Genomic DNA, 20703 nt, shown 5'->3' on the forward strand with positions numbered 1-20703 from the left:
TAAATTTACAAGTGGGGACCTTCACCGTCATTTCAACAGACAAGTGGGGTCTTTTAAACACACATTTTCTAATTTCATGTATATTTTAATTTTATAGTTTAAATATTGATTATTATAATGAAATTTAGGTAATCGGACCTTTTAAAGGCTTAACACTTAAGTTTTGAGCTGATTTCAGGTTTACAAGTGGGGACCTAAACCGTCTTCCAACCTTATATCTGGGGACATTTGTGTATAAATTATTAGGTTTTAAATTAGTGTCAAAGCCTATATATTTCCATCAGGTATTTCAATTTTATTTTTCACACTCGATAAATTTACAAGTGGGGACCTTCACCGTCATTTCAACAGACAAGTGGGGTCTTTTAAACACACATTTTCTAATTTCATGTATATTTTAATTTTATAGTTTAAATATTGATTATCAGAATGAAATTTAAGTAATCAGTCCTATTTCTAGCTTAACACTTAAGTTTTGAGCTGATTTCAGGTTTACAAGTGGGGACCTAAACCGTCTTCCAACCTTATATCTGGGGACATTTGTGTATAAATTATTATGTTTTAAATTAGTGTCAAAGCCTATATATTTCCATCAGGTATTTCAATTTTATTTTTCACACTCGATAAATTTACAAGTGGGGACCTTCACCGTCATTTCAACAGACAAGTGGGGTCTTTTAAACACACATTTTCTAATTTCATGTATATTTTTATTTTATAGCTTAAATATTGATTATCAGAATGAAATTTAAGTAATCAGTCCTATTTCTAGCTTAACACTTAAGTTTTGAGCTGATTTCAGGTTTACAAGTGGGGACCTAAACAGTCTTCCAACCTTATATCTGGGGACATTTGTGTATAAATTATTATGTTTTAAATTAGTGTCAAAGCCTATATGGTTCAATCAAGTATTTCAATTTAATTTTTCACACTCGATAAATTTTACAAGTGGGGACCTTCACCGTCATTTCAACAGACAAGTGGGGTCTTTTAAACACACATTTTCTAATTTCATGTATAATTTAATTTTATAGTTTAAATATTGATTATCATAATGAAATTTAGGTAATCGGACCTTTTAAAGGCTTAACACTTAAGTTTTGAGCTGATTTCAGGTTTACAAGTGGGGACCTAAACCGTCTTCCAACCTTATATCTGGGGACATTTGTGTATAAATTATTAGATTTTAAATTAGTGTCAAATCCTATATATTTCCATCAGGTATTTCAATTTTATTTTTCACACTCGATAAATTTACAAGTGGGGACCTTCACAGTCATTTCAACAGACAAGTGGGGTCTTTTAAACACACATTTTCTAATTTCATGTATATTTTAATTTTATATTTTAAATATTGATTATTATAATGAAATTTAGGTAATCGGACCTTTTAAAGGCTTAACACTTAAGTTTTGAGCTGATTTCAGGTTTACAAGTGGGGACCTAAACAGTCTTCCAACCTTATATCTGGGGACATTTTTTGATTCTACACTTCATTGACAAGTGGGGACTTTCACCTAGCGACATCTATATCTGAAATTTGAAAGTAATCTGGAATTAAGGTCCCCATTTATGCGGTGAAAATATCGTGTGTTTTCAGGTCCCTACATATAAATGTCTTGGGTTCTTTTTCCACAGCGAGTGTTTAATTATATGCTTTACGGCGCTCAACTAATTATGAAATCCTCTTTTTAATGAACTATAGTTAATTGGGTCCTCAGATGTCAATCACTCCTTACCGGTCCCCAAGTGTCAATCGTGTGCCCGTATGTGTGTGTGGGTGTGTGTGTGTGTGTGTCTGTCTGTTGTTACACCCACGTGACCGCGTTCGCAGTTTGCAAATCGGAGCAAACGTGTTCTCAATTTCCGGAAATTTCGAAAATTGTATTACACTTACAGGCTATTACTCCATTGCCTGTCTAACATCACCAGCCTCTGGTCTTTGTCCATCCCACATGGACACCAGTCTGTACACACTGGCTTCTAATCACAATCATCTGCTGCTCTTTGTCCATCCCACATGGACACCAGTCTGTACACACTGGCTTCTAATCCCCACCCTCTTGTGGTCTTTGTCCATCCCACATGGACACCAGTCTGTCCACACTGGCTTCTAATCACCACCGTCATCTGCTCTTTGTCCATCCCACATGGACACCAGTCTGTACACCTGGCTTCTAACACCACCATCTTCTGGTCTGTGTTTTTGTCCATCCCACATGGACACCAGTCTGTACACACTGGTTTCTACACACCACCATCTTCTGGTCATTGTTTTTGTCCATCCCACATGGACACCAGTCTGCACACCTGGCTTCTACTCCATCATCATCGTTAAGGTTAAGACATACGCGGCGATCGGCCAGGGTTACGAGAAACGTCCGGCCTCCCTAAGGTGGGTCTTCCACCAAAGGTTCACTCAATTGCGCTGTTCTTATCCATGACTGCGATTCGAAACCCTTATATACTACCTATTTTAGTAAGGCGAAGCAACCGGCGTATGCTTCATTTCAAACGCCAATATTAGTCAAGTCTCTCAAGAGTGTTTAATTGTTCTTTTTTAAAACGATGTAACGTTCAATAAGGCGAATAACTAACGAAGAAAATATTAAATATTAATTATATTTATTTTAATATTTAAGATAATCTTGTTTCTCAATTCAAAATTAATACGGAAAGAGTTAAAAGCAGTCTATGTTTTTGTCTGTATGTGTCCGTCCGTTGTTACAGTAGTGCGCTGCGTTAGAAGTTCGTTTTGTTTTGATGTGTAAAGAAATCCAACACAACCATAATATTCCCTTTATCCTTAATATAAACTGAATATGTGGAAATATTTTTCGTAATTATGATGCATTTAGTACTTTTGTAGCTTTAAAGCTCTATTTCATTTTGATATTCCAAAGATTTTTTTTAATATTATTATTTAAAATGGATGTTTATATATTACTTAAGCTATACTACATCTGTTTATAGCATAATCCTTTCTAAAATCATAGTGAATACAAGTACAATGCTGCTATGTTGGTCAAATGAACTCTTATTTGTCAATAGGCCTAGTGAACCAAAAAGTAAAAGTTTGGGTTTGGTTTTCGTTTCTGTATGCAGAGACATTAACGGTTCAGAGTGAGCCGAAAGTTAAATACACTTTTAAATAATTAGGCTTAGATTTTATAATCATGGTGGAAATCTGGGTCGCGTTCAGCAGAGCCTCACGTTGCTGAACGGGCCCAGGGATTTGTTTTTGAATTTTGACGTCACGGTGCTTAGCGCTGAGCTAGCGCGGTCTTCAAAGAAAATAGTCTGCTTTTATGATAACGTGACGTAAATCGCGTAGTTCTCAGCTTGGCGAAAAAACCATGGAGGAATTAATACAAATAGCTCTATGGGACTATAGCTATTTAATTGGCGTGAAACCAGTTGATCACGCGAGAATTTTAAGAGATATGTTAGTTTCTAATTTTAATTATAAAAGTTGTTATCTATCTCTATAAATATGTTATCCTACAATTTTTGTTAAGCCTTGGTACCTTGCACGCTTTATTGCGCTAGCGTCATTTATAAAACGCCGATGACCCGTTTTTCCCCCATCGGATGATTTTAATGTGTACAAGTATATCATTATTGGATGTAAAATGTCGTCTGATTTACAGTAAATTTGCTATGCTTTGTATACTGCTTTAATATTTCATAAATTTTAACTTAAGAAACATTTCCATATCTGGGTAAATAAGTTTGTAAGTAGTCGTCTTGACTCGGAGAGGTAATATTTTGGTTTTCCCAACTTGTAAATAAAATAAACTGAATGATCCGTGCTTTTACAGGGGGAACTCGGGTTTGAAACAAGGACCTTTCGATCTGCAGTCGAATGCGAGTTATCCCTCCTTGTTCCTAGCCGTAATGTCGATTTAACTAAAATAAATGGAATGATCCGTGCTGTTACAGGGTGAACTCGGGTTTGAACCAAGGACCTCTCGATCTGCAGTCGAATGCTCTACCACTGAGCTATTCCCCCTTGTTCAAGGCCGTAATGTCGATTTACCTAAAATAAACGGAATGATCCGTGCTGTTACAGGGGGAACTCGGGTTTGAACCAAGGACCTTTCGATCTGCAGTCGAATGCGAGCTATCCCTCCTTGTTCCTAGCCGTAATGTCGATTTAAGTAAAATAAAAGGAATGATCAGTGCTGTTACAGGGGGAACTCGGGTTTGAACCAAGGATCTCTCGTTCTGTAGTCGAATGCTCTACCACTGAGCTATCCCCCTTGTTCATAGTCGTAATGTCGATTTAAATAAAATAAACGGAATGATCCGTGCTCTTACAGGGGGAACTCGGGTTTGAACCAAGGATCTCTCGATCTGCAGTCGAATGCTCTACCACTGAGCTCTTCCCCCTTGTTCAGAGCCGTAATGTCGATTTAACTAAAATAAACGGAATGATCCGTGCTGTTACAGGGGGAACTCGGGTTTGAACCAAGGACCTTTCGATCTGCAGTCGAATGCGAGCTATCCCTCCTTGTTCCTAACCGTAATGTCGATTTAACTAAAATAAACGGAATGATCCGTGCTGTTACAGGGGGAACTCGGGTTTGAACCAAGGACCTCTCGATCAGCAGTCGAATGCTCTACCACTGAGCTATTCCCCTTGCTCCTGGCCGTAATGTCGTTTTAAATAAAATAAACTGAATGATCCGTGCTGTTACAGGGGGAACTCGGGTTTGAACCAAGGACCTTTCGATCTGCAGTCGAATGCGAGCTATCCATCCTTGTTCCTAGCCGTAATGTCTGTTAAACTAAAATAAAAGGAATGATCAGTGCTGTTACAGGGGGAACTCGGGTTTGAACCAAGGACCTCTCGATCTGCAGTCGAATGCTCTACCACTGAGCTATTTCCCCTTGTTCAAGGCCGTAATGTCGATTTACCTAAAATAAACGGAATGATCCGTGCTGTTACAGGGGGAACTCGGGTTTGAACCAAGGATCTCTCGATCTGCAGTCGAATGCTCTACCACTGAGCTCTTCCCCCTTGTTCAGAGCCGTAATGTCGATTTAACTAAAATAAACGGAATGATCCGTGCTGTTACAGGGGGAACTCGGGTTTGAACCAAGGACCTTTCGATCTGCAGTCGAATGCGAGCTATCCCTCCTTGTTCCTAACCGTAATGTCGATTTAACTAAAATAAACGGAATGATCCGTGCTGTTACAGGGGGAACTCGGGTTTGAACCAAGGACCTCTCGATCAGCAGTCGAATGCTCTACCACTGAGCTATTCCCCTTGCTCCTGGCCGTAATGTCGTTTTAAATAAAATAAACTGAATGATCCGTGCTGTTACAGGGGGAACTCGGGTTTGAACCAAGGACCTTTCGATCTGCAGTCGAATGCGAGCTATCCATCCTTGTTCCTAGCCGTAATGTCTGTTAAACTAAAATAAAAGGAATGATCAGTGCTGTTACAGGGGGAACTCGGGTTTGAACCAAGGACCTCTCGATCTACAGTCGAATGCGAGTTATCCCTCCTTGTTCCTAGCCGTAATGTCGATTTAACTAAAATAAAGGGAATAATCCGTGCTGTTACAGGGGGTACTCGGGTTTGAACCAAGGACCTCTCGATCTGCAGTCGAATGCTCTACCACTGAGCTATTCCCCCTTGTTCAAGGCCGTAATGTCGATTTAACTAAAATAAACGGAATGATCCGTGCTGTTACAGGGGGAACTCGGGTTTGAACCAAGGATCTCTCGTTCTGTAGTCGAATGCTCTACCACTGAGCTATCCCCCTGGTTCATAGACGTAATGTCGATTTAAATAAAATAAACGGAATGATCCGTGCTGTTACAGGGGGAACTCGGGTTTGAACCAAGGATCTCTCGATCTGCAGTCGAATGCTCTACCACTGAGCTCTTCCCCCTTGTTCAGAGCCGTAATGTCGATTTAACTAAAATAAACGGAATGATCCGTGCTGTTACAGGGGGAACTCGGGTTTGAACCAAGGACCTTTCGATCTGCAGTCGAATGCGAGCTATCCCTCCTAGTTCCTAACCGTAATGTCGATTTAACTAAAATAAACGGAATGATCCGTGCTGTTACAGGGAGAACTCGGGTTTGAACCAAGGACCTCTCGATCTGAAGTCGAATGCTCTACCACTGAGCTATTCCCCTTGCTCCTGGCCGTAATGTCGTTTTAAATAAAATAAACTGAATGATCCGTGCTGTTACAGGGGGAACTCGGGTTTGAACCAAGGACCTTTCGATCTGCAGTCGAATGCGAGCTATCCCTCCTTGTTCCTAGCCGTAATGTCGATTTAACTAAAATAAAAGGAATGATCAGTGCTGTTACAGGGGGAACTCGGGTTTGAACCAAGGATCTCTCGTTCTGTAGTCGAATGCTCTACCACTGAGCTATCCCCCTTGTTCATAGTCGTAATGTCGATTTAAATAAAATAAACGGAATGATCCGTGCTGTTACAGGGGGAACTCGGGTTTGAACCAAGGATCTCTCGATCTGCAGTCGAATGCTCTACCACTGAGCTCTTCCCCCTTGTTCAGAGCCGTAATGTCGATTTAACTAAAATAAACGGAATGATCCGTGCTGTTACAGGGGGAACTCGGGTTTGAACCAAGGACCTTTCGATCTGCAGTCGAATGCGAGCTATCCCTCCTTGTTCCTAACCGTAATGTCGATTTAACTAAAATAAACGGAATGATCCGTGCTGTTACAGGGGGAACTCGGGTTTGAACCAAGGACCTCTCGATCAGCAGTCGAATGCTCTACCACTGAGCTATTCCCCTTGCTCCTGGCCGTAATGTCGTTTTAAATAAAATAAACTGAATGATCCGTGCTGTTACAGGGGGAACTCGGGTTTGAACCAAGGACCTTTCGATCTGCAGTCGAATGCGAGCTATCCATCCTTGTTCCTAGCCGTAATGTCTGTTAAACTAAAATAAAAGGAATGATCAGTGCTGTTACAGGGGGAACTCGGGTTTGAACCAAGGACCTCTCGATCTACAGTCGAATGCGAGTTATCCCTCCTTGTTCCTAGCCGTAATGTCGATTTAACTAAAATAAAGGGAATAATCCGTGCTGTTACAGGGGGTACTCGGGTTTGAACCAAGGACCTCTCGATCTGCAGTCGAATGCTCTACCACTGAGCTATTCCCCCTTGTTCAAGGCCGTAATGTCGATTTAACTAAAATAAACGGAATGATCCGTGCTGTTACAGGGGGAACTCGGGTTTGAACCAAGGATCTCTCGTTCTGTAGTCGAATGCTCTACCACTGAGCTATCCCCCTGGTTCATAGACGTAATGTCGATTTAAATAAAATAAACGGAATGATCCGTGCTGTTACAGGGGGAACTCGGGTTTGAACCAAGGATCTCTCGATCTGCAGTCGAATGCTCTACCACTGAGCTCTTCCCCCTTGTTCAGAGCCGTAATGTCGATTTAACTAAAATAAACGGAATGATCCGTGCTGTTACAGGGGGAACTCGGGTTTGAACCAAGGACCTTTCGATCTGCAGTCGAATGCGAGCTATCCCTCCTAGTTCCTAACCGTAATGTCGATTTAACTAAAATAAACGGAATGATCCGTGCTGTTACAGGGAGAACTCGGGTTTGAACCAAGGACCTCTCGATCTGCAGTCGAATGCTCTACCACTGAGCTATTCCCCTTGCTCCTGGCCGTAATGTCGTTTTAAATAAAATAAACTGAATGATCCGTGCTGTTACAGGGGGAACTCGGGTTTGAACCAAGGACCTTTCGATCTGCAGTCGAATGCGAGCTATCCCTCCTTGTTCCTAGCCGTAATGTCGATTTAACTAAAATAAAAGGAATGATCAGTGCTGTTACAGGGGGAACTCGGGTTTGAACCAAGGATCTCTCGTTCTGTAGTCGAATGCTCTACCACTGAGCTATCCCCCTTGTTCATAGTCGTAATGTCGATTTAAATAAAATAAACGGAATGATCCGTGCTGTTACAGGGGGAACTCGGGTTTGAACCAAGGATCTCTCGATCTGCAGTCGAATGCTCTACCACTGAGCTCTTCCCCCTTGTTCAGAGCCGTAATGTCGATTTAACTAAAATAAACGGAATGATCCGTGCTGTTACAGGGGGAACTCGGGTTTGAACCAAGGACCTTTCGATCTGCAGTCGAATGCGAGCTATCCCTCCTTGTTCCTAACCGTAATGTCGATTTAACTAAAATAAACGGAATGATCCGTGCTGTTACAGGGGGAACTCGGGTTTGAACCAAGGACCTCTCGATCAGCAGTCGAATGCTCTACCACTGAGCTATTCCCCTTGCTCCTGGCCGTAATGTCGTTTTAAATAAAATAAACTGAATGATCCGTGCTGTTACAGGGGGAACTCGGGTTTGAACCAAGGACCTTTCGATCTGCAGTCGAATGCGAGCTATCCCTCCTTGTTCCTAGCCGTAATGTCTGTTAAACTAAAATAAAAGGAATGGTCAGTGCTGTTACAGGGGGAACTCGGGTTTGAACCAAGGACCTCTCGATCTACAGTCGAATGCGAGTTATCCCTCCTTTTTCCGAGCCGTAATGTCGATTTAACTAAAATAAACGGAATGATCCGTGCTGTTACAGGGAGAACTCGGGTTTGAACCAAGGACCTCTCGATCTGCAGTCGAATGCTCTACCACTGAGCTATTCCCCTTGCTCCTGGCCGTAATGTCGTTTTAAATAAAATAAACTGAATGATCCGTGCTGTTACAGGGGGAACTCGGGTTTGAACCAAGGACCTTTCGATCTGCAGTCGAATGCGAGTTATCCCTCCTTGTTCCGAGCCGTAATGTCGATTTAACTAAAATAAACGGAATGATCCGTGCTGTTACAGGGAGAACTCGGGTTTGAACCAAGGACCTCTCGATCTGCAGTCGAATGCTCTACCACTGAGCTATTCCCCTTGCTCCTGGCCGTAATGTCGTTTTAAATAAAATAAACTGAATGATCCGTGCTGTTACAGGGGGAACTCGGGTTTGAACCAAGGACCTTTCGATCTGCAGTCGAATGCGAGCTATCCCTCCTTGTTCCTAGCCGTAATGTCGATTTAACTAAAATAAAAGGAATGATCAGTGCTGTTACAGGGGGAACTCGGGTTTGAACCAAGGATCTCTCGTTCTGTAGTCGAATGCTCTACCACTGAGCTATCCCCCTTGTTCATAGTCGTAATGTCGATTTAAATAAAATAAACGGAATGATCCGTGCTGTTACAGGGGGAACTCGGGTTTGAACCAAGGATCTCTCGATCTGCAGTCGAATGCTCTACCACTGAGCTCTTCCCCCTTGTTCAGAGCCGTAATGTCGATTTAACTAAAATAAACGGAATGATCCGTGCTGTTACAGGGGGAACTCGGGTTTGAACCAAGGACCTTTCGATCTGCAGTCGAATGCGAGCTATCCCTCCTTGTTCCTAACCCTAATGTCGATTTAACTAAAATAAACGGAATGATCCGTGCTGTTACAGGGGGAACTCGGGTTTGAACCAAGGACCTTTCGATCTGCAGTCGAATGCGAGCTATCCCTCCTTGTTCCTAGCCGTAATGTCTGTTAAACTAAAATAAAAGGAATGGTCAGTGCTGTTACAGGGGGAACTCGGGTTTGAACCAAGGACCTCTCGATCTACAGTCGAATGCGAGTTATCCCTCCTTGTTCCGAGCCGTAATGTCGATTTAACTAAAATAAAGGGAATAATCCGTGCTGTTACAGGGGGTACTCGGGTTTGAACCAAGGACCTCTCGATCTGCAGTCGAATGCTCTACCACTGAGCTATTCCCCCTTGTTCAAGGCCGTAATGTCGATTTAACTAAAATAAACGGAATGATCCGTGCTGTTACAGGGGGAACTCGGGTTTGAACCAAGGATCTCTCGTTCTGTAGTCGAATGCTCTACCACTGAGCTATCCCCCTTGTTCATAGTCGTAATGTCGATTTAAATAAAATAAACGGAATGATCCGTGCTGTTACAGGGGGAACTCGGGTTTGAACCAAGGATCTCTCGATCTGCAGTCGAATGCTCTACCACTGAGCTCTTCCCCCTTGTTCAGAGCCGTAATGTCGATTTAACTAAAATAAACGGAATGATCCGTGCTGTTACAGGGGGAACTCGGGTTTGAACCAAGGACCTTTCGATCTGCAGTCGAATGCGAGCTATCCCTCCTTGTTCCTAACCGTAATGTCGATTTAACTAAAATAAACGGAATGATCCGTGCTGTTACAGGGGGAACTCGGGTTTGAACCAAGGACCTCTCGATCTGCAGTCGAATGCTCTACCACTGAGCTATTCCCCTTGTTCATAGTCGTAATGTCGATTTAAATAAAATAAACGGAATGATCCGTGCTGTTACAGGGGGAACTCGGGTTTGAACCAAGGATCTCTCGATCTGCAGTCGAATGCTCTACCACTGAGCTCTTCCCCCTTGTTCAGAGCCGTAATGTCGATTTAACTAAAATAAACGGAATGATCCGTGCTGTTACAGGGGGAACTCGAGTAGTAGGGACTACCTAGATTCGCAGAGATCCAAGATGGCCGCCACCCCAAGATGGCTGCCCTCTCCCCATCCACCAAACTTCCACCCAAAGATTAAGCTAAACTCCTACCTGACCAGCCCTACCTTCCACCATGCTATGACTCTTTAGAGGGGTTTTACCCATTTTTCCCCCAAAACAAGCTCGGCTTAACCCTCGGAGGCTGTAGTTCTTTAAATAAACCGGTCTAGTTATTTTGTAAGATTCTCGTTTGAATTTCGCGCCATAAACCTTTAAAGTATGTCTGAGAAACAAAGACAAATATATAAATAAAGATTTTTTAATAACAAATACCAAATAATATATACAATAAAATAGAGAATAACAAGAATATAAATAGAGAATAACAAGAATATAAATAGAGAATAACAAGAATATAAATAGAGAATAACAAGAATATTAATATAAACAAAGATTAAATTAAAACCAGAAATATTTACCGCCACTTTTACCGCTAATAAAAACCACTCTTTAAATCGTAATTTTGAAGGTAGTTGTTTTTATCTCTGACGTAAAAAGCATCTTGTTCAAAGGGACATTTTGATTTTCAAAACTTAATATTTTGGTCGAAATCTTAACGGGTCGACCATCTTTGTAATCGCCACGGAGAAGACACAAAAAAAAACACGAACTTCTTGCTGGATGTGTTACATACTGAATTCTAAATTAAAAAACAAAAATATTTACCGCCACTTTTACCGCTAATGAAAGCCACTCTTTAAATCGTAATTTTGAAGGTAATTGTTCTTGTCTCTAGCGTAATGTTGATTTTCAAAACTTGATATTTTAGTTGAAATCTTAATTAGCGCCGCGTTTTATTAACAATTTCGCGACATCAACGCGGCCTTCACTCCAGCGGGGCGTCGGCTATCAGCTTGATTTAGGAAGATCTTGGGCATTTCGGCTCCGAATCGTATCCACGTTGATCGAGCGAACAGCTGTTAAGTTTGAGAAGGACATCGAAGTCAAGGCCTCACTGAAAAGAACGTGCTCCATTTGGTGCAGGGTACGCAGAACCTTATGCGCTGGCAGGGCTTGTCGGGTTGTACGGGCCGATAAAATTCTTCGTTGACCCTTTACCTCCCGAAGGAAGTTACATCCGAGCCACTGCGAGGCCTGGTCTTCTTGTTCTGGTCTGGTTGTTTGGGCCAGAACTTCTCCTTCATTGCAGCGTCAGCCCGACATTGCGAATGAAATCGAACCACAACCAAAAGGCTTTGCTCGTGCATCCTGATGGCTGAGGCGACTTTACACAAATTTTACGCAACTTTCAAGAGACCAATGGAAAACACGTCAAATTAAGTCTTGCCGCGGAAGAAGTAGCAGGACTTAACTTAAATTAGATTTTCCTTCATTGCAATAGTCCGTTGTATGGACGCAAATGACGCTGCAATGAAGGTCGATTCATGAACTTCCTCAACATTATTCCACCTGGTTTCTTAGTCCGTGACCAAATTCTCTGGATTTTTGACATTAATCTCCTGCATTTGGTCACGAACTATGGTCGATGTTGAGTGGTGGGCCAAAAAAATGCGACTTTACACAAATTTACGCAGCTTTTCGGTGCGACCAAATGATTGTACTGAAAAGCTACGTAAATCTAGCCCATGAATCGAAATTGGTCCCTTTTCAGGCGATGCCCGAGAAGAGACAGCTAGAGAAATCGAAATTGGTCCCTTTTCCGTTGGAAAATTGAGTTTGGTCTTTACTCACCCAGCAAAACCGGCACGAGTTAAAGCAAGACATCGTTAGCTGGACTTTTAAGAGCATAGCTGAGCAACTGATAACTTTCTTTACGAAACACGGAGCTTATATCCGAAAATACGAAGGGCAAATTTAATATTAAAAGAGGTTTAGAGGCAATGCTTTCAAGAAATTTATTTTTTTATTGGCCACACCCTGAAACGTACTATTAAAGCCGCGTGTCTTATATAATAACCGCTTAAAAACAGGTTGAAACCGGCTCGAACTAGTCAGGGCGTTGTCTTTTTTATTGGAATCGGGTAAGGTCAATTACCTAACTACGTAGATATTTCAAGGGTAACGACTTTAAAAGTTTAAGAATTTTTAAAGTGTTTTTTGATGAAGATAAACGGCGTGTATTTTAAGATCGTCCATAGCTCAGTGGTTAAAGGCAGGGTCTACTAATGTAATACCCAAAAAGGTGGCGAGTTCAAATCCCGGCCAGTCTACCGAGCTATGGACGATCTTTTTTATGTATAAAATAAGGTTTGTTTAAGAAGTTGGGGTTAGTTGATAAACAGGCGTTAGTCATGAATGACGACTTTTTTTTAACTTTAGCGTCTAATACGTGTCTAGATATATACCCAAACAATACCCAATCAAGTTTTAAAAATTATTTGCATCAACCTCTTAACTTGAGTAGCGATTATGAAGTTGGGCTGGCAGAAATCATATTTCCAAATCATTGGGTGAATATAAGCGAAGAGTTTAACAAGTTTGAAATTCAGGTTGTAAGTGACCCAAACCATGGCAACTATGCAGCTGTTAGAGAGCCTGTTGAATATCAAAAAATAGAGATACCTGTCAATCGTTATACCAAGACCAAAGAGTACGAACTGCCCCAAAATTTTGTCGAGCTGTTAAATGATGATGTAAACAGTCATCCGTATTTAAAAGGCAAATTATCTTTTAAATTAGTCAATAAATATAAGGACGGGGCCCTGGGAAAACAGTTAGATACAAACTTTCCCGTTTACCTGCAAGTTTTAGGAGAGGAGAACATACGGTTCAAAATACCAGCTGATTCCCCCTTGACCACGCTATTTGAATTTAAAGAGAATAATTACGAAGATGTTCCATATATATCCAAATATCCTGTATCAAAGCATGCTAAAAATATAAGTTTAAATTACACTAATAATTACGTGGAAATCGAAATTGATAATGTTGGAGATAGTTTTAAAAAAAAATTTGACTACAAGTACATTCCTAAAGCTGCCATTAAACGTAAAACAAGCCACGAGGTTCCGTCGATAAGAAAAAAGCCCCAGCCAGAATATAGACCTGTACCGCCATCTATACCTATTTTACCGCGAACTACGCCTTTTCTTCCGATACCTATTGCTACGACTGAACCCGTAGTATTTGTACAACCACAGCCACCCAAAATAACCCCTCCTCCAAAACGAAAACCTTCACCACCACCCAAAATAACCCCTCCTCCAAAACGAAAACCTTCACCACCACCCAAAATAACCCCTCCTCCACCACCCCCGAGACGCTCCTCTCCTCCACCACCCCCGAAACCTCCCTCTCCTCCACCGGCACCAGCACCACCAGCCCCGAAACAAACCCTACCACCACCCCCGAGACGCTCCTCTCCTCCACCACCCCCGAAACCTCCCTCTCCTCCACCGGCACCAGCACCACCAGCCCCGAAACAAACCCTACCACCACCCCCGAAAACCTCTTCTCCGCCACCACCCCCAAAACCTCCCTCTCCTCCACCGGCACCAGCACCACCAGCCCCGAAACAAACCCTACCACCGCCCCCGAAAACCTCTTCTCCGCCACAACCCCCAAAACCTCCCTCTCCTCCACCGGCACCAGCACCACCAGCCCCGAAACAAACCCTACCACCGCCCCCGAAAACCTCTTCTCCGCCACCACCCCCAAAACCTCCCTCTCCTCCACCGGCACCAGCACCACCAGCCCCGAAACAAACCCTACCACCGCCCCCGAAAACCTCTTCTCCGCCACCACCCCCAAAACCTCCCTCTCCTCCACCGGCACCAGCACCACCAGCCCCGAAACAAACCCTACCACCGCCCCCGAAAACCTCTTCGCCGCCACCACCCCCAAAACCTCCCTCTCCTCCACCGGCACCAGCACCACCAGCCCCGAAACAAACCCTACCACCGCCCCCGAAAACCTCTTCTCCGCCACCACCCCCAAAACCTCCCTCTCCTCCACCGGCACCAGCACCACCAGCCCCGAAACAAACCCTACCACCGCCCCCGAAAACCTCTTCTCCGCCACCACCCCCAAAACCCTCCACTCCACCACCGCCCCCACGCTCAAGACCCCTCGCCCCCTTTGAACCATTAACACCCACACCTTCGCCCACACCCCCCTCATCTCCAGAGCTACCCGTATTACCGACTCCCTCCCCACCACCGGTTGATGAAAAACCCTTGTTTCCGCAGCCGGTTGATCCGCCGAAAAAAAAGCCTGAACCAATTATTCCCGAAGAGCCTAAGCCTATTAACCCTGAAGATTATGACAATTACACAGTATTGTTCTTACCTCAAACTTTTAAAGCCAGTAAAACGCCCGAGAAAAACGCCGAAGGGCTTTATCGAGCCGTAGCCAACACTTTAGAAAAATTAGTATTTAAAAAAATTCAAGTAACATACCACACAGTAGATAATTGGGGGTATGCTATCGTGTATAATTTCAAAACACCAGAATGGGTGGAAATTAAATTTTCTCCCCAAGTAGCTAAATTGCTTGGCGCTGACCCCGATAGATATTACTCCGGAAAACACCAACTAGGACCCTTGAGCATGACGTTAGAAGAATATACTATAGACAAAGACAATGCATACATAGAATATCGAGTCAATAGAACCATAAAGCGCTATACCCCCTGGGAAGAACCCTGGCTTTATTTCTTTTTTAAAGTGTCAGGCGAGTTTAGATCGACAGATGATTATAAGATTTATGAAGAAATTGCCGAAAACCTCCAAATAACTGCGCGCAATTTTGACCCTTTAAGATTACATCAGGCCGAATTTAGCGTTATTAAGCAAGGAGCGGAGCATTATTTTAGAATCCATTGTCCGGCAAAAATTGAAATGCTCTTCCCAAAGGAATTGCGTGATATATTAAATTTAGAAGCTGAATACGTTGGTGGGACGTTTCTATCCACTAAACCTTTAGAGCGTAATTTTACGCATTTCAAAACAACTAATGACACATTTGTAAATTATCGCGTTCATGACTCACTAATGCATCTATTTACTAAGACTAGTGTCGCAAAAATCAAAATACCCGCGGGCGATTATATTTGCGATTTTACGGCAAGCGGGGCCGTAATTCCCTTCTCTTTACATTTAAAAATCATAAACCAGTTATTGGGGGTTCAAGAATATATGCCTCGCCAGTATTTTAAAATGTACATTCTCAAAAATGCTCTGGAAGATAGATTTTATGTTCGTATCGAAATAGAGCCAGGTGTTCGCGTCTCGGTAGCTGGACCAATGGCCAAGTTATTTAACATTCCCGAAGAGGGAGAATTTTTTCAACACAGTCATTCGGGAGTGGCTCTGGTAAATCCTCGATTAAGAATAATGACCCTGACAGCGGATAATAATTTTTGGACTAGCGAATACGATGTGGATAGATTTCCAGAAGACCCAAATATGGCTGACCAGCCGTCCCTACCCGGATATCAACAGGATAACCCTCAAGGCAAACGAGTTGACAATTTTGCATGTGAAATTCCTCCCGGGGTTTATTATCATATTAGCGATGTTTTAAGTGCCATGGGCGAAGCCATGTCCCCGGCGCATAGGAAAAGTCTAAAATTTACGCAGAATGTAGACGGAACCGTGACGGTTTCAAAACTGAACGATACGGTTTCCATTTTGTTTCCCAAAACAACACCCGGGAGGGGACTGGGACGATTGCTAGGCTTTAGTGCCAATCAATTAGATCGGTATCTTAATAACGAGACTTCGGAGTATCCCGCGGATATCATGAGAGGCGTCGATGCCATGTTTGTCTATACCAATATTATTCGGCAACAGGTAGTAGGTGGTGGTCAAGCTCCTCTGCTACGTTTCATAAAAATGCCGGCTTTTTCGCTGCTAGACGAGGAGAACCAGGAAATATTTAATAATATCGACTTTTATCCAATTTCAACCAGCGATATACAGGAAATTGAAATTGAATTGAAATCCGATTACGGGGAAAATATCCCGTTTAATTTAGGCAAAGTATATATTAAACTGTTTTTTAGGCGTCGACGTCAATAGAACAGGAGCAATGGTGCCTAATAGATATACTCTGTATTTCCAAAGAGGATCGTCTCTGCCATCTTTACACGCGAACGTTTTCCAATCCGGAGGTCGCTTCAGTGTGGGCGGTATCTTTAATTCTTTATTGCGCAAAATTACGCCCTTTATTAGGCCGGCCATTAGTACGTTAGCGTCCGAAGCTGTTGGGTTAACGAGTAGAGTAATTAGCGATGCCCAAAACCCCGGAATATCACCTCGAGAATCGATTAAAAGAAATGTCAAACAATCAATAAATTCCCTACTACATAAAGGCGTGGACCGGTTCGTCAACACTCAAAGCGGGACGGGCCGAAAACGAAAGAGGACTGCTAAAACAAGCCGGAGCAAACGTGTTAAGCGACGCACTAAACGCGATTTTCTAGACTAATCATGTCGACCTACGAAAGTGTTCTTTCCGACTTTGAAGTATTTGAAAAGCCAGTGGTGAATAATAATATTGTGGGGACTAAAACGACTGCTCATTATCCCATTGCTCCCCTAACTAATGCTAAATATGTAGAATTTATCATTCCTCCCTCTAACAATTATCATGATTTGACTAAAACTCTTTTGAGAGTAAAATTTCGCGTTTTGCACGAGGACGGCACGGTCGTTCCAGATGCGGAAAAGAAAGTCTCGGTGACAAATTTAATAATTGCCTCGCTATTTTGTCAAGTAGAATTATTTCTTAATGGCGTCGCTGTCCAGCAACCAAATAATATGTACCCATACATGGCCTATTTTAAAATACTTTTAAATTATGGACAAACGGCGGCCAATTCCTGGTTAACTTCTATGTTATATTATTTGGATACCATTATTGATCCGGCGACGGCTTTAGCGGACGCCGATATCAACAAAGAAGATAATGGTATTGGTCGTCGCGCTAAACGCGTGGCCCAATCAAAGACGTGCGATGTAATTGGCGAATTATTTTTGGATATGTTCAAAACGCCCAAATTCTTACTAGATAATATCGAGGTGCGAATTAGACTTCATCGAAGCTCCGCGGATTTCGCTATTATTCACAATGAGCAGGGCAAAAAGTATAAGATTGATTTAACGGAATGCACCTTGTTTACGCGCGAAATTGAGGTTAATCCCGAACTGCAACTAGCGCACGCCCAGATGTTAAACTCGGGAATAAACGCTCGCTACGAAATAAACTCTATTGTTATGAAAAATTTCTTAATAACCACCGGAACGCAAGATTTTATTAGGGACAGCTTGTTTACGGGGCAATTACCCTCGCGAACTGTCGTGGCTTTCGTTACTAATAAAAAATTTGTAGGGGAAGCAACTTCCAACCCCCTGGATCTCCAACACTTCAAACTCGATTTCATGCAATTCTCTTTAAATTCGCAAAATTATCCCGATATCCCCTTTACGCCCAATTTTGCCGACGACCAGTACGTTAGATGTTACAATTCTTTATTCGAGGGTCTCGAGATATTAGGTCTTGACCGAGGAAATATAATTTCTTACGATTTATATAAGAAGGGCTTTTTTGTCGTTGTTTTTGATTTGAGTAGAGAACATCTCGCTTCGTTAGGTCTAAATTCCATGCCCCAGACTGGTAACTTGCGATTATCGTTAAGATTTAGCTCTCCGCTAACCGAAAACGTCACGTGCATTGTCATGGCCGAATTTCCAAACAACCAATTAATAATATCTAAAAACAGAGAAATTATTTATAATCACCCCAACGTATAAAAGACTAAAACTTTATAAATACAATATCAGTCGCGAGCCAAGATGCACCAAGTACACACCGTCACGCCAAAGCTCGATATTTGCGTCATTGAATCTATTGAACCTAAAATATTAATTCAAAGATCGGATACGCGTACAAAAACTATATTAAAACCTAACGCCTGGTACGCTTTGTTTCGGTTTCAAAATGAACTCACGTCCTTTTTTGACGGAAAAATACCTCGCTATCATATTTGGTTGCCCGTCAAAGAGCGCATCAAGCTGGAATGCTTCGTCAACTCGAAAGATGAACGTCTAATCGATCTTCGATACTATGAACGAGGCAGCGGCAGTCGTTATTTCCTCAACTTTAGCACCAGCGAAGGATTTAGCCTGAACAAAACAGGATGGCAGACGTTGATCGACTTAAAGCCGTTGATTGACGAGGATCTCAAGGCTAAAGGGATAGCTGTCTGTCGCATGCGCGAATTAATTTTAAACGAGCTCACTACCACCTTGTTTGACGTCACTTCCACTTGCGCCAACGTCGAGTGTCGAAAACAAATATGCCACTCTCAAAGCTGCTCGGAATTTGACACAAATTTCAGCGATCGAGTCGAGCGTAATTTGCACGAAGCGCTGCCTCAACTGGATCGTGAGAAAATTTTGCATCAATTTGAGACCGAACACGGATGGATCGAGGATCAAGAGGATATTTACGCTTATTTTGTCAACAGTTTTGCCGATTTAAAGAATGCCTTGATTTATGGCTATTAAGATAAATGTATTGATATATCGTATTTGTTTAACTGATATTGTTTTTATAAAATACCTTTGCGTGTATTAAATAAAGTTGTTTATTGGGAAACCATTTAGTCGTTATTTATACTTGTCAAGACATGGATGCTAAAATTAGAAAAATTTATTACGACGTGGCAAATCCGGCCGCTTATGGGTCGCTAGCCAGATTACAAAAGGCCTTACCGGACGTGTCAAAAGCAAAATTAATCGCCTTTCTCGAGAAACAACCCGCCTATACGAAACATCGATTTCGACGTTTCCGATTCAAAACTAACCAAGTGTACGCCTCAACTATCGATGACGTTTTTCAAGCTGATTTGTTGGATCTACCGAAATTAAAACGTTTTAATAAAAATGTTCGCTATGTTTTGTGCGTCATTGACGTCTTAAGCCGCTACGGATGGACAGTACCTCTTAGAAACAAAACATCTGGCGAGGTTATCGAAGCTTTTAAAAAAATATTTCGAGAGAGGATCCCTTTAAAAATATACACGGACTACGGTGGGGAATTTAGTTCGCGCAACTTTGCCTCCTTCTTGAAACGAAACAATGTGCAAATACATTTTGCCAGGAGTCAGCATAAGGCTAGTTTAGCGGAACGCTTTATTAGAACAATTAAGGAACAAATTGCCCGGGTTATTACAGCCACGGGGAATAAAAATTACGTTAAATATTTACCTTTAATTACTAAAGCTTATAATGAACGGGTTCATTCAACTACTGGAATTGCACCGGTTCATGTTAATATAGATAACGAATCAATCATTTGGAATAAACTGTACGGGAAATCAAACGGCATTAATCGATACGCACCGAGGCTTAAAGTTGGCGACTACGTGCGTCTTTCTATAGCTAGTAGAGTATTTAGAAAAACCAGCTCGGGAGGCACCTTTACTGACGAAATATTTCGAGTTGTTGACGTCATACCCAGGTCACCGCCCGTCTATCGCGTAGCAGATTTAAAGGGGGAGCAAATTCTGGGTGTTTTCTACAGCGCCGAATTACAAAAAGTCTCGTTACCCGAGACGGGCCTTGTCAAGAATAAATTATGAACACTTCGCAAATAAACGCTCTTTTAACTTGCGACAAAAGAACGCGACCCTACTATTTAGGATGCTTCCCAGTAAACAGACTCCCAGAACGGCCAAAAAGGTCCAAATTTTGCTTTATATTCAATAATGAAGCAGCTGGAGAGGCTGGAGAACATTGGATAGCGTGCTTTTCTAACAATGACACGGTGGAAATGTTTTGCACTTACGGAAATTCGCCGCGATACTATAAAGTTAATTTAAAACGATACGGGAAACGAGTTGTTTACAATAAACAACAAATTCAACATCCATTCTTTCAACTGTGTGGCGTCCATTGTTGTCTGTACCTAGCACTCCGCTGTGGGGGCGTAGCTAGAAAGACGATATTAGACGCCATCTATGACCAGAATCTTAAACTTAACGACTATGTCGCTTTATTATATTTATCTTTACATTTAAAAAAACATGTACACAGATATTGTTCGCAATAAAACAATTTTTTATTTGTCTAAATATTACATTTTTTTTTATTAATCAATATCGCGCCATTTATTATGCCTCTTTCTCCTCTCGTTAGATGGAACCAGCGGTCCTAAGTTTTGGAGTTCGTCTTTCTTCT

The 20703-nt window shown here is 42.1% G+C and overlaps 1 protein-coding gene and 13 non-coding genes across 14 annotated transcripts; all 14 read right to left on the bottom strand.

The window, feature by feature from the left end:
* Positions 1-4191: 4191 nt before the first annotated feature.
* TRNAC-ACA (transfer RNA cysteine (anticodon ACA)) lies at positions 4192-4263 on the bottom strand. The gene has a single exon. It is a non-coding gene; the product is annotated as a tRNA-Cys (tRNA).
* A 308-nt stretch (positions 4264-4571) lies between these two features.
* Positions 4572-4643, bottom strand: TRNAS-GCU (transfer RNA serine (anticodon GCU)). The gene has a single exon. It is a non-coding gene; the product is annotated as a tRNA-Ser (tRNA).
* A 178-nt stretch (positions 4644-4821) lies between these two features.
* On the bottom strand, positions 4822-4893 carry TRNAC-GCA (transfer RNA cysteine (anticodon GCA)). Its single transcript has one exon. It is a non-coding gene; the product is annotated as a tRNA-Cys (tRNA).
* A 309-nt stretch (positions 4894-5202) lies between these two features.
* TRNAS-GCU (transfer RNA serine (anticodon GCU)) lies at positions 5203-5274 on the bottom strand. The gene has a single exon. It is a non-coding gene; the product is annotated as a tRNA-Ser (tRNA).
* A 429-nt stretch (positions 5275-5703) lies between these two features.
* Positions 5704-5775, bottom strand: TRNAC-ACA (transfer RNA cysteine (anticodon ACA)). Its single transcript has one exon. It is a non-coding gene; the product is annotated as a tRNA-Cys (tRNA).
* A 558-nt stretch (positions 5776-6333) lies between these two features.
* Positions 6334-6405, bottom strand: TRNAC-ACA (transfer RNA cysteine (anticodon ACA)). The gene has a single exon. It is a non-coding gene; the product is annotated as a tRNA-Cys (tRNA).
* Positions 6406-6713: 308 nt separating this feature from the next.
* TRNAS-GCU (transfer RNA serine (anticodon GCU)) lies at positions 6714-6785 on the bottom strand. Its single transcript has one exon. It is a non-coding gene; the product is annotated as a tRNA-Ser (tRNA).
* A 429-nt stretch (positions 6786-7214) lies between these two features.
* TRNAC-ACA (transfer RNA cysteine (anticodon ACA)) lies at positions 7215-7286 on the bottom strand. Its single transcript has one exon. It is a non-coding gene; the product is annotated as a tRNA-Cys (tRNA).
* A 558-nt stretch (positions 7287-7844) lies between these two features.
* Positions 7845-7916, bottom strand: TRNAC-ACA (transfer RNA cysteine (anticodon ACA)). The gene has a single exon. It is a non-coding gene; the product is annotated as a tRNA-Cys (tRNA).
* Positions 7917-8224: 308 nt separating this feature from the next.
* Positions 8225-8296, bottom strand: TRNAS-GCU (transfer RNA serine (anticodon GCU)). Its single transcript has one exon. It is a non-coding gene; the product is annotated as a tRNA-Ser (tRNA).
* A 799-nt stretch (positions 8297-9095) lies between these two features.
* On the bottom strand, positions 9096-9167 carry TRNAC-ACA (transfer RNA cysteine (anticodon ACA)). The gene has a single exon. It is a non-coding gene; the product is annotated as a tRNA-Cys (tRNA).
* A 680-nt stretch (positions 9168-9847) lies between these two features.
* On the bottom strand, positions 9848-9919 carry TRNAC-ACA (transfer RNA cysteine (anticodon ACA)). The gene has a single exon. It is a non-coding gene; the product is annotated as a tRNA-Cys (tRNA).
* A 308-nt stretch (positions 9920-10227) lies between these two features.
* On the bottom strand, positions 10228-10299 carry TRNAC-GCA (transfer RNA cysteine (anticodon GCA)). Its single transcript has one exon. It is a non-coding gene; the product is annotated as a tRNA-Cys (tRNA).
* A 502-nt stretch (positions 10300-10801) lies between these two features.
* Positions 10802-20419, bottom strand: LOC149589222 (uncharacterized). Its single transcript, XM_089861911.1, has 3 exons — positions 20382-20419; positions 13414-13947; positions 10802-13320 (listed from the first exon to the last, which is right to left on the bottom strand). Exons 1-2 carry the CDS (start codon positions 20417-20419, stop codon positions 13476-13478), a joined length of 510 nt encoding a protein of 169 aa, XP_089718037.1. The 3' UTR covers positions 10802-13320; positions 13414-13475.
* Between the last annotated feature and the right edge of the window lie 284 nt (positions 20420-20703).

Source organism: Phalangium opilio, unplaced genomic scaffold (assembly GCF_054372755.1).
Source record: "Phalangium opilio isolate 3A_F unplaced genomic scaffold, DU_Popi_V2 ptg000523l_1, whole genome shotgun sequence".
In the NCBI taxonomy this organism is placed as follows: Eukaryota; Metazoa; Arthropoda; class Arachnida; order Opiliones; family Phalangiidae; genus Phalangium; species Phalangium opilio.